The 12,329-nt window shown below is 44.4% G+C and overlaps 1 protein-coding gene and 1 long non-coding RNA gene across 3 annotated transcripts in view; one reads left to right on the top strand and one right to left on the bottom strand.

The window, feature by feature from the left end:
* Positions 1-12,329, top strand: part of LOC127032228 (myosin-3) — a 65,399-nt gene that overhangs the window by 35,167 nt on the left and 17,903 nt on the right. The window contains 8 exon segments of the mRNA XM_050919345.1: positions 2,804-2,983; positions 4,652-4,761; positions 4,763-4,840; positions 5,594-5,777; positions 6,008-7,199; positions 7,296-7,499; positions 7,648-7,773; positions 10,446-11,213. Of these exon segments, the coding sequence (XP_050775302.1) occupies positions 2,804-2,983; positions 4,652-4,761; positions 4,763-4,840; positions 5,594-5,777; positions 6,008-6,247 (792 nt within the window). The 3' untranslated portion in view covers positions 6,248-7,199; positions 7,296-7,499; positions 7,648-7,773; positions 10,446-11,213.
* LOC127032291 (uncharacterized) overlaps positions 1-12,329 on the bottom strand; it is a 32,326-nt gene that overhangs the window by 2,445 nt on the left and 17,552 nt on the right. Inside the window, exon 3 of one of the 2 annotated variants that reach the window (XR_007768751.1) lies at positions 11,232-11,326. The exons of the other annotated variant lie outside the window; for it this stretch is intronic. This is a non-coding gene — a long non-coding RNA (uncharacterized LOC127032291). Of the gene's footprint in view, positions 1-11,231; positions 11,327-12,329 lie in introns of those variants that run through there. 2 annotated transcript variants of the gene reach the window in all.

The raw sequence follows: 12,329 nt of genomic DNA, 5'->3' as shown, positions 1-12,329 counted from the left end.
TTACCAAGCCTTGTGTCTCTGCCCCCCCAAGCCTCTACCTGCTCCCTTCTGCTCCGATCCCCCTTCCAGTCCCTGCCTCTTCCCCTCCCCTGCTGCTATCTCCACCTAGCTCCCCCCGCCCAATTCCTCCTGCTCTCTCCCCTCTGCTCCTGCCTGTCCCTAGCTCCTGTCCATGTTACCCCGCTCTGGTCCTATCCTATCCCGCCCTCAGCTCTTGCGTGTCTCTCCCATGTGTGCCTATTCCCCCTCTCATCTATTCTTCTCCGTCCACATCCCCTATCCACCCCCACCAAGTTTGTATCGCTCCCTCTCCCTGCATCTCTTCCCACCCACCCCAGAACTCCTTCACCACTCTTGTCATAAACAGATAGTAAAGGGTTAACAAGTCCGGTAAACCTGGCTAACACCTGACCAGAGGACCAATCAGGAGACAAGATACCTTCAAATCTCGGTGGACGGAAGCCTTTGTTTGTGCTTTCTGGGTTTTTTTTGTTGTTCTGTCTGGGTTCTGAGAGGGACCAGACATGTAAGCAGATATCTCCAAATTTCTGAAACAGTCCCTTCTGTTCTATTTAGTAAGTACCAGTTAGGAAGGCGGTTTAGTCTTTTTGATTGTTTTTTTTTATTTGCAAATGTGTATTTTGCTGGAAGAATTGTATCTCTGTTGCAACTTGTATTTGTGCTGGGGGGAGGACTCTCCCTGATGTCTATAAGCTGAAAGACCCTGTAACATTTTCCATCTTGATTTTACAGAGACAACTTTTACTTTTTTTCTTTCTTTTATTAAAAGCTTTTTCTTTTTTAGAACCTGATTGATTTTTGGCTTATCTTGTGTAAGACCCCAGGGGAGGGAGTCTGCACTCACCAGGGAATTGGTGGGAGGAAAGAGAGAAGGGGGTAGGAAAAGCCTGATTTCTCTCTGTGTTAAGATTACTGTCTCTCTCTCAGGGAGAGTCTGGGAGGGGGAGTGAAGAAGGGGGGGAAGGTGAATTCCTCTCTGTTTTAAGATTCAAGGAGTTTGAATCACAGTGATTTTCCAGGGTAAACCAGGGAGGGGAAGCCTGGGCGAGGCAACGGTGGGGAAAGGGTTTACTTTCCTTGTGTTAAGATCCAGGGGGTCTGGGTCTTGGGGTCCCCTGGGAAGGTTTTGGGGGGACCACAGTGTATCAGGCACTGCAAGTCCTGGTTGGTGGCAGCACTACAAGATCTAAGTTGGTAATTAAGCTTAGGGGGGTTCATGCTGGTACCCCGTCTTTTGGACGCTAAGGTTCAGAGTGCAGGGGCATACCATGACACCTCTACATTCCAGCCAGCCTGCTCATCCTCCATGCTGCCTGGGCTCCAGAAGGTTTAGCATTCAGAGCACAGAAGCACAATCACCCTGCTCTCAGCTCTGGTGACTGGCCCCACAGTGGCCCTGACAGCTGGAACCAGCAATTGCAGGGAAAGTCCTGCTCAGTCCCTGCTTCCCTAGGTTGGTGTATGCACAGCTGCTTAGTGGGATGGCTCATTTCCTGTCCAGGTGGCATGTAGGAGATAGGAGGGGATGCAGCACACACAGTCCATAGGGTTACCGCATACCCTAACAAGTACACTGCCAGGCTAGGGGGTGGGGGAGGGGAGGGTGGAATCTGGGGAGGTACACATGGGGGTGCTGTAAGGGGTACTTGTGGTGGGGTACTCACTGGAGGTGGGAGGCAGTGTTGCTCCCAATTGTGGTGGCAGGGGGCTGGTGGAAGCTCAGGATTCAGCAACAGCCATCAGTCAGCGCATTCCTCTGCCCACCTCCCTAGGGCTGGGTTCCAGGGCCTGGGTGGGCGGGATCTGGCAGCTGTGGCTGCAGGGGAATGGACCAATCAACTGTGGATGCAGGGATGGGACCTATCAGGAAGTGGACCAATCTGGGCTTTTTCTGAGCTGCAGTGTCTGCTCTGCAAAAATCCTAGACATTATTTGAAATATCTGCCTCAACAGAGGACTAGGATTGCCAACTCTCCTGGTTTCGCAAGAGTTTCCTGGAATCAGGCTCTATCGCCCAGAGGCTACTGAAACCAAACTGGGAAATTTTAGGTGCTAAAAGTCTGGCAGCGCAGCAGGGCTAAGGCAGGCTCCCTGCCTGACCTAGACCCACACCACTCCCAGAAGTGACCAGCACATCCCTGTGGCCCTGGGGGTGGAAGGGAGGGTGGGGGGTCTATGTGCTGCCCCAAGCACCGACTCCACAGCTCCTATTGGCCAGGAACTGCAGCCAATGGGAGCTGCGGGGGTGATGCCTGTGGGCAGGGGCAGCACGCAGAACCCCCTGTCTCCCCTCAGGGGCCATAGGGATTTGCTGGCCACTTCCGAGAGTGGCATAGGTCCAGGGAAGGCAGGGAGCCTGCCTTAGTCCTGCTGAACTGCTCCCCGGGAGGCACCTGAGGTAAGCACCTCCTGGACGGAGCCCACACCCCTCACCCACTACTGCAGTCCTGCCCCAGACCTGAGCCCTCTACTGCACCCAAACTCCCTCCCAAAGCCTGCACCCCACAGAGCAGAAAACTACTTGCCTTGCCAGAAATCTACCCAACGTAGAGGGTTCATGAATGACACTGGAAACATCCAATGCTAACTCCAGAAAGTATTTTTGTCCTGGGTAAATGAACTGTGTAGAATGATGAAAGAAATGGCATGTCCCATTGGATCTGTGTGTCTGTGAAAGGCAGGGCATTTAGTGTATGCACTAACAGATTCTAGGATTTCTCTTTAACCTGGACCTGGAGCAGGTATGGAATTTCTCATTAATGCTAGCTATTTTTCCTATTAGATGATGGCTTTCAAGCTGTTTAAAACAAGAAGTGATAGAAATGTATCTTCGCTGGTAACAGGTGAACTGAGTGGTCAGCTAGAGGAAAAGGAAAGCATATTGTTCCAGCTATCCAGAAGCAAGCAGGCCCTTACTCAGCAACCAGAGGAACTGAGGAGGCAGCTAGAGGAAGAGACCAAGGTATTAATAACTGTTGAGTGGATGCTAAACTCTAAGGAAATATTGGACCTGATTTCATTAAGAAAACATTTTATATTCTAGATTTGAAACAGCATTGAATCTAAATCTTCATCTTTTAAATGCAGCATTGATGCATTATAAGCACTGAAGCTTAAATCTTAATACCATATATTGTCATTCTGGAGAGATATACACAGTAAAGAATAGAATGTTCATAGTTTAACAGGAGTCCCGTCTAATTCTAGAAGGTCTCTGATGGTGACCCACTAAAATTAATTTCAGTTGTAGGTAACTTGTCCCCTGGATCTTAGTCTTAAAATTGTTGATCTGTAACCTCCTAGTGTCGAGCATTTCCAGTCAGAGAGATATACAACCCATAACACGGAGCACTCATCTTTGTCTTCTCCTAGTGGTCAGTCCACATAAGAGATTCATGAGTCAGCAATAGGTATGGCAGTGGCTCTCAACCTTTCCAGCCTACTGTACCCCTTTCAGGGGTCTGATTTGTCTTGCATACCCCCACGTTCATGTCACTTAAAAACTACATGTCTATAAATTCATAGATTCATAGACTCTAGGACTGGAAGGGACCTCGAGAGGTCATCGAGTCCAGTCCCCTGCCCTCATGGCAGGACCAAATACTGTCTAGACCATCCCTAATAGACATTTATCTAACCTACTCTTAAATATCTCCAGAGATGGAGATTCCACAACTTCCCTAGGCAATCTATTCCAGTGTTTAACTACCCTGACAATTAGGAACTTTTTCCTAATGTCCAACCTAAATCTCCCTTGCTGGAGTTTAAGCCCATTGCTTCTTGTTCTATCACTGGAGGCTAAGGTGAACAAGTTTTCTCCCTCCTCCTGATGACACCCTTTTAGATACCTGAAAACTGCTATCATGTCCCCCTTTCCAAACTAAATAAACCCAATTCTTTCAGCCTTCCTTCATAGGTCATGTTCTCAAGACCTTTAATCATTCTTGTTGCTCTTCTCTGGACCCTCTCCAGTTTCTCCACATCTTTCTTGAAATGCGGTGCCCAGAACTGGACACAATACTCCAGTTGAGGCCTAACCAGTGCAGAGTAGAGCGGAAGAATGACTTCTCGTGTCTTGTTTACAACACACCTGTTAATGCATCCCAGATTCATGTTTGCTTTTTTTACAACAGTATCACACTGTTGACTCATATTTAGCTTGTGGTCCACTATGACCCCTAGATCTCTTTCTGCCATACTCCTTCAGACATAAAAGTGTCACAGCACATTATTACTGAAAAATTGCTTCTTTCTCATTTTTACCATGTAATTGTAAAATAAATCAATTGGAATATAAATATTGTACTTACATGTAAATGTATAGTATGCAGAGCAGTATAAACACGTCATTGTATGAAATTTTAGTTTGTACTGACTTCGCTAGTGATTTTCATGTAACCTGTTGTAAAACTAGGCAGATATCTAGATGAGTTGATGTACCCCCGGAAGACCGCTGTGTATCCTCAAGAGTACATGTACCCTTGGTTGAGAACCACTGAGCTAGGGGACTTAGTCTTTTGCTGAAGCACTAGAGGCACATGCTTTGAGTGTGGGAGGATCTGAGTTCATTCGCTGTCCATGGCCCAGGTGCAGTCAGTTACAAGTTGATAGTATTTTGTTCAATTTGTAGGCTAAGAATGCACTGGCCCACGCCTTGCAGTCCACTTGCCATGACTGTGACTTGCTCCACAAGCAATATGAGGAGGAGCAGGAAGCCAAGGGTGAGCTGCAACATGCCCTGCAACAGTGAAGTTGCCCAGTGGAGAATCAAATACGAGACAGATGCCATTCGGCACACAGAGGAACTGGAAGAGGCCACGTATGTGCTGGGGTGGTGGGAGGGCTGGAAGTGTCCAAATTTTCTCTAGTATCTATTGGACTAAATATAGAGCCTCTTACTGTAAGACACTGCATCATTTCACCTGAGATTTCATGAATCTTCTGTAATTCAAATAACTTAATCATTTATTGTAATGGGAACAACAATGCATTTGATATTGAATCAATTTATTAACTGCACAGACCAAGCGATATCACATACAGTTAGGACCAAATTTCTAGTGTTTTTTATTTTCACAATGACTGCCCTGAAAAGAACAATGACACTGGAATAGCACAGAGACTTCCTTAATTCTGCCTGGTCTCAGGACAACTGTTTAGTAAGTTTAGAAAACAAATTAAACTTGTAAATATATAGGAATAGCAGTTCCACTAGCTATCAAAGCTATTACAAAGACTATCAGTCCTCATGTTTTAGGTCATAATTTCTTCGCTAGATATACTCAAAATGAAATTTGCACCTGCGTTATAATATTGCACAAGCAAGTGCATTATGAGGCTTTTACACTTCTCTTCACTCTTACTGGGTCACCGTCAGGAGCTGTCTAATTCTAGAAGGCCTCTGACTTTGGCTGCTATTGGAGAAAGAATACCAGATTAATCGTTGGGCTTCCCTGGTGCTTCAGTTTCTTGTGAAGACATGCATCCAGATGTAAAGATTTAGAAGCAGGGTAAAGTGCTAGAAGAGCATGTACTTAAATACATAAGTTGATTATTATTTACTTTCTTTAAGGAAAAAAGTAGCTCAGTGCCTGCAAGAAGCTGAGGAGCAAGCTGAAGCTGTGAATTCTAAATGTGCTTCTCTGGAAAAAACTAAGCAGAGGTTCCAAGACGAAGTGGAGAACCTGATGATTGATGTTGAGAGAGAAAATTCACTGGCAGCTGCTCTTGACGAGAAACAGAGGTTTTTTGACAAGGTGCCATATGAGATTTGAGATGAGTAATGGTACCTTTTAAACTTATCAAGGGCCCAAATCTACAGACCTCACCCAAGAAAAAATTGGGGCTGTAGAAGCGCCTAATCATCTGTAGATCCTTCAGAAGGGGGCTATGTAGTAAAATGGGTTTCAGATGATATGGAGACATGAACAAAGTAAACAACAGTTTTAAACACTGGTAGTTAATCAACCATCTTGATGTCTTTCAGGTTCTGGCTGAGTGGAAGGCAAAGTATGAGGAGAGCCAGTCTGAGCTGGAAGCTTCCTTAAAAGAAACATGGTCACTAAGCAAAGAACTTTTCAAAATGAAAAATGCCTATGAGGAAACCTTGGATCAGCTTGAAACAATCAAACGAGAAAACAAGAATTTACAGCGTAAGTGGTTTTCTTTGGGCGGCTTGTTTCCTTTTCATATTCCTGTTAGAACAATGATAATGCACAATACATAAGAGACATTCAGTATAATACTTTGCACTTCTGATGCCATTTGTGGACAAGGATCTCAGAGCCCTTACAGAGCCCCATTTTAACGCAGAGAAGTTAAAATAACTCTCCCAAGGTCACAGAGCAAGTCTGGACAGAATCAGGAATATAAAGCAGAAACCCTGGCTTTCAGTTATATTCTTTAGTGCTAGATCTTCAATGAGAGTTAGGCACATAGGCTTTTTTGAAAATCCTATTAGGTTCTGTATTGTTTGTTCTATATTATCTGTATTGTTAGGCACCCAAATACCTTTGAAAATCTGGCCCTTAGCCATAAGACCTACTGTAGCCAGGATACAGTGCCATGGAAGCCTAGAAATACTGAGATTTTTCCTGTCCAGTCCATACCCCCAAAATGTCTACATGCCCACTGGCCCATCAGGTATCTTGCTGCGGTGCCAGAAATCCTGGCAATAGAAAGCAGTACTCAAGAATCTGACCTGATGTCACTAGCAACTCAGCTTTTTGAAAGTTGCAGAAGTGATGCTAACAAATATTAAGAAGTACAATGTTGTCAAACTAGTGGGATAAACAGACTCCATCATTAAAATTCCCTCCAGCCTGTGGATAGGATGGAGCTATCTAAAGCTTCACTGAGGCATTTGTCCTAACTCTTTTGATGTCCCTAGTCTGTATTAGCTGTACATTCTGCAGCTTTATCTATTTTATTTTCCCATGTGTATCTGTATAAGGGATACACAGTCACTCAGTCACTTGAGCTACATTTTAGAGCTTCTCACTTTTCTCTGGCTCAGTTTCACTTTATACCATACAGAAATACAGAGCAGAAACAAAGCCTTGAGGCTAAAGCAGAAGATGGAAGGGGATCTGAATGAAATGGAGATCCAGCTGAGCCATGCCAGCCCCCAGGCTGCAGAGGCACAGAAGCACTTCCAGAACATCCAAGAAGTGCTCAAGGTCTTTGATTTAACTCTCCAACTGATACTTTTTTATGAATCATACAAACAGTAGCCAGCATGCTCAGTAACAAAATCAACTCTTCTTTATATGTAGGACATGCAACTGCACTTGGATGATGCTCTCCGAGGCCAAGACGACCTAAAGGAGCAGGTGGCCATGGCTGAGCGCAGAGCTAACTTGATTCAGGGTGAAACTGAGGAGCTGAGGACAGCTTTGGAACAGTCAGAGAGGAGCAGGAAAGTGGCTGAACAGGAGCTCATGGACACCACTGAGCGTGTGCAGCTCCTGCATACCCAGGTAGCTCACATTGCAGGGCTATACACATTCCTGGTTCTACAGAAACACCGAGTAATAACCAATAATAATTCCAGGATCTTTTCATATCTTTTCCCAGGACAAAGGATCAGAGACTCAAGAGCTACTTCACTCTCTCTCTCTCTTGTAGAACACCATCCTTATGAATACAAAGAAGAAACTGGAAACCGATATTGCCCAAATCCAAAGTGAGGTGGAGGAGGCCATTTAAGAGGCAAGAAATGCTGAAGAGAAGGCAAATAAGGCAATCACAGATGTAAATGTTTCATTTAATTTATTTCTTTTACCATTTAGCATTTTCCCTGTGTGCTGTGAGATAGTGTGTGGTGTCTGAGTCTAGATGAGAGATCTGTCTGCAGCCATGTATAAAGATGCAGGGGGTCATATGGGGCAGTGGGGCTGGTGTGCCGGGGATCAATGCAGCCTTTAGCAGTTTCACAGAATCATAGAAATGAAGGGCTGGTGGGGAACTCAAGAAATCATTTAATCTGTTACCCCCAATGAAAAGATTAAGTAAACCTAGGCTATACCTGATAGGTGTTTGTCTAACCTGTTCTTAAAAACCTCCAGTGACAGAGATTCCACAACCTCACTAGGTAACCTGTTCTAGAACGTACTATCCTTATGGTTAGAAAGTTTCCCTACTATCCAACCTGAATCTCCCTTGTGACAAACTAAGCCCATTATTTCTTTTTCTGCCGTCTGTGGACATGGAGAACAACTGATCATCATCTTCTTTACAACCTTTTATCAGTTTGAAGGCTGTCATCATATCCTCCCTCAGCCTTCTCTTCTCTAGATTAAATTCAAGACTCCCTTTCAACCTTTCCTCACAAGTCATGTTTTCGAAACCTTTCATCATTTTTGTTGCTCTCTTCTGGACTCCTTCCAATTTGCTCATATTTTTCTTAGTGTAGTGCCCAAAGCTGGACACAGAACTCCAGTTGAGGCCTCACTGGTGCTGAGTAGAATGGAACAATTACCTCCAATTTGTGTGACTGTGTAAGAAATAAAACCCAGATTAAGTACCTGTACTGAGCCCACAGGTTCACAGATCAATGTAAGTGTTCCTGTGTAATAAGTGCAGGGAGAGGTTACTGATGTTTTACAGAATAATACATACCACTAAGGAACAATTTGTGTTTAGTTGCAAAAGAGAAGTTAAATCATAAATATTGTTAAAAACATAGCTAAGGCCAACGTATTAGTCTGGAAACTCATAACATCTCCAAGGGCAGTCAGTGAATGTTGCTGATACTTGGATTCAATTCATAAGGAAAAAAACTCAGAAGAAAGGAGGTAAAAAAATTTCACAATTTAGAAATAATGGTCCCTTGTGGCTTCACAGAATAGCAGGTGCGACAAAGTTCCTCCTCTGCTTTGGTGGGTCCTGCGCTTTTTGGCTGATTTGCTTGCCTCAGGGGTTCACGGCAGCCCTCAGTTTGGCCACTTCTGCTAGAGGCTCAGACCTGCCGTTCATTCAGCTGACTTCATCGCTGGCCAGCGTGAGGGAAAGGGAGAACAATCCCTGTAGTCTTTGTGTCCCACCTAGTGTGTCGGGGACAGGCCAGATCCCTTTCCAAATTAGACCTTCCCTTCTGGTGTTGTTCACAGACCAGGTCAATTCCTCCTGTGTCTGATCGGGGATGGGGGGAACCTGGGCCCACTCTCTACACCGGGTTCCAGCCCAGGGCCCTTTGGACAGCAGCTGTCTATAATGTCTCCTGTATCAGCTGTATGTCAGCTACAACTCCCAGGGCAACTTACCCATGGCCTCCCCCCAGCACCTTCTTTATCCTCACTGCAGCATCTTCCTCCTGAAGCCTGATCACGTTTGTACTCTTCAGTCCTCCAGCAGCACACCTTCTCACAGCCTCCTCACTAACTGATGGGAAGTCCTTTTCAAATCAAGTGTCCTGATTAGTTTGCCTGCCATAATTGGTTCTAGTATGTTCTTAATTGGCTCCAAGTGTCTTAATTGGTTCTAGCAGTTTCCTGATTACTCCAGTGCAGCCCCTGCTCTGGTCACTCAAGGAACAGAAAACTGCTTATCCATGGCCAGTATATCTCCCTTCTACTACTCTGCTGTACTCAGCTGGCCTGCGTCTATCACACAGGTTAAATGTTCAGCTAACTTTTTCACTTTGTATTGTGTACCTAACAATGGCCATCACATTCCCCCAGAACTAGTTGCCTTGCACAGCTTACGTAATACGCCCTGTCCATATGCAGCTAGCATCACCTCCTTAGGCAGCTAATATACCTGTTCAGCTAAGCTCTGCTGGTGAAACTCCTAAGCAGCTAGCCCTTGTTCTGAAGTTAGTGGGCGTGTGGAGCTTAGGTGTGCAATTATTGACCTAGCACTTGTGTGAGGCACAGCCATTCCTACACGTACAGCTCAGAACTTCATGGAATTTTGCATTGTACTTTGTAACTTTAGAGTCAGTTCTTTTCAAGTGTAGCTGTACTGCTCACTAGGGCCCATTATGATATATTCCCTGAATTTCCCTGGGGATAGTCTGAGCTTTGGAGACCAAAATGCTAGGCTGCACACACGCTAGTTTTGTTTTAAATAACATTTATATTGTTTTAAATCTTTTCCACAACCTCAGAGGTAACCACAAAAGTTGTCCGTGTCTCTGCATAAACAATGTATGCACATATACAGTACACACACATATTGACATATACAAGACACCCGTGAGTAGAGTCCGTCTGATTGTGCAAATGCCTTGCTTCCATTATCGGGACTGTAGCATCCCTGCTCTATCCCATTGCAGGTGGGATAATAATAAGCATTCAGCAAGCAGCTAATAAGGTAACAGGAATCCTGTGGCTGGAGTCGTAAGCAACCCCTCAGACTGCCATATCTTTGAATCTGTTTGTCCGAGTCCCATACTGAGTTCATTGTGTGGCTTACCTTTCAAGGAAGCCATGATGGCAGAGGAGCTGAAGAAGGAGCAGGACACCAAAACTCACCTGGAGAGGATGAAGAAGAACCTGGACCAGATGGTGAAGGATCTGTAGCTCTGTCTGGAGGAGGCAGAGCAGCTGGCACTGAAGGGTGGCAAGAAGCAGCTTCAGAAGCTGGAGCTGAAGGCTGGTGGTGAAGAATATAATTTCAACCTCTGCCTCCTGTAGTAGAGTTGGTGCCTAATTTCTCAATTACTTCCCTAGATCCAAGAGCTTGAGTTCGAGCTGGAAGGAGAACTGAAACGAGGGCATTCGGCAATATGAACGGCGCATCAAGGCAGGTGCAAAAGTGAAAATCCACCTGAAGTGTTTTTTTCTCATCAAAAGCGTAAAGGTAACCTGGCGTGGTCTCTTTTCAATAGGGTGAAGAGGACAAAAAGAATGTGCTGAGGTTACAGGACTTGGTGGATAAATTTCAGTTGAAAGTCAAATCCTACAAGAGACAAGTTGAGGAGTCTGTGTGTCATTTAACAGGAACAAACTTTCATTTACAATTTGCTGAGATGCCCACTTCAGCTCTGATACTGGATCCCAGGATGTCACTTCTCCTTGGGCTTATAGTTCCTTTTGTGTTTTGGTTACAGGATGCACAAGTCAATGTTCACCTCTTCAAATTTAGGAAAGTACAGCATGAGCTGGAGGGGGCTGAGGAACGAGCAGATATTGCTGAGTCTCCGGTCAATATGCTTAGAGCTAGCGAACCGAGAAGTTACCTCCATGAAGGTAAGCCATTAATGTTAGATGCAACTGTGCAGTTTACACAGAATGCCTGCAGGTGATTAAGTTGTCTTAGAAATCACAGCTATGCTTACCAGTAAGATAGACTCCAGGCTTCCCTATGACAAACAAAGGAACAAACCTCAAGAAATTTGTGTACAAAAAAGGCAGAATTAAGACTAAGGAGCCATAATCTTTGCTGGTGTACCTCCATTGAAATCACTTTGGCCCTAAGTTTGTAATGGGATGTGATCTTTTATCTTGGTAGTGTCATTGGTATGGCCAGTGTTCAGAAGCTATCTACAGAAGAAGGGTAGAAATAACATGATCACCCTAAAAATGCCTAATATAACTTCCATTTAAGTAACTACGGGCTCCTCATAATTTACCTTAACATATTCCGTATGAGTACCTGGTCAAAGCTGCATTGCCAGTTCCATTTTCCTTTTTTTCTACATTGCAGCCCTTTTTGGCTTGCACTGTTCATAGTATCTCCTACTTGCTTTTTTCACCTTCCATGTCCAACCTTCTTAGCTCCTTTCCTTCTGAACAAGAGGCAATGGATGGGAGGGACTGACCCCTAGTGGAGCCTACTCACGCTGCTCCTTCAATTATCTCACCTCTTCAGCACTCTCAGGACACTGGAAACCTGAGCTGGTAGAGCTGAGTGAATAACTGATTTTTCAGTTCAAGTTTTGCCTTGAAAAAACAATAACTGGTTTGGAGGCTGAAATGAAAAAACAAAAAGTAAATTGTTTTGGGTCAGATGAATCTTTTCTTTGACCCCAAAGCTTTTTCTTTTTTTTTTCTTTTTCCCCCTCTTCGGTTTTTTATTTAGTTTTCAGTTGTTTGGGGGTGTTTTTCACCTCCTATTTGTTTAAAATTCTAAGCAAAACCATTTTAAAATGAAGTCAAAACTTCTAGTTTTGAAATGGTCAAACAAAACATTTCAACCTTTTTTGAAGAAAAAAAAGTTTTGCACAAAAATATTTGCTGGATTTGGTGTGAATTTGTGAATAGTTTCAGTGCCCTGGAAAATGCATTTTTAAGTGAATTTATTATTTGCTGGAAAACTTCTACTCCTCTGTAAGGGCTGGTTATATTTCCTACAAGGTTACTGTT

The sequence above is a fragment of the Gopherus flavomarginatus genome, chromosome 12, assembly GCF_025201925.1.
Source record: "Gopherus flavomarginatus isolate rGopFla2 chromosome 12, rGopFla2.mat.asm, whole genome shotgun sequence".
Taxonomy (NCBI): domain Eukaryota; kingdom Metazoa; phylum Chordata; order Testudines; family Testudinidae; genus Gopherus; species Gopherus flavomarginatus.
This window is presented reverse-complemented; position numbering and strand designations above follow the sequence as displayed.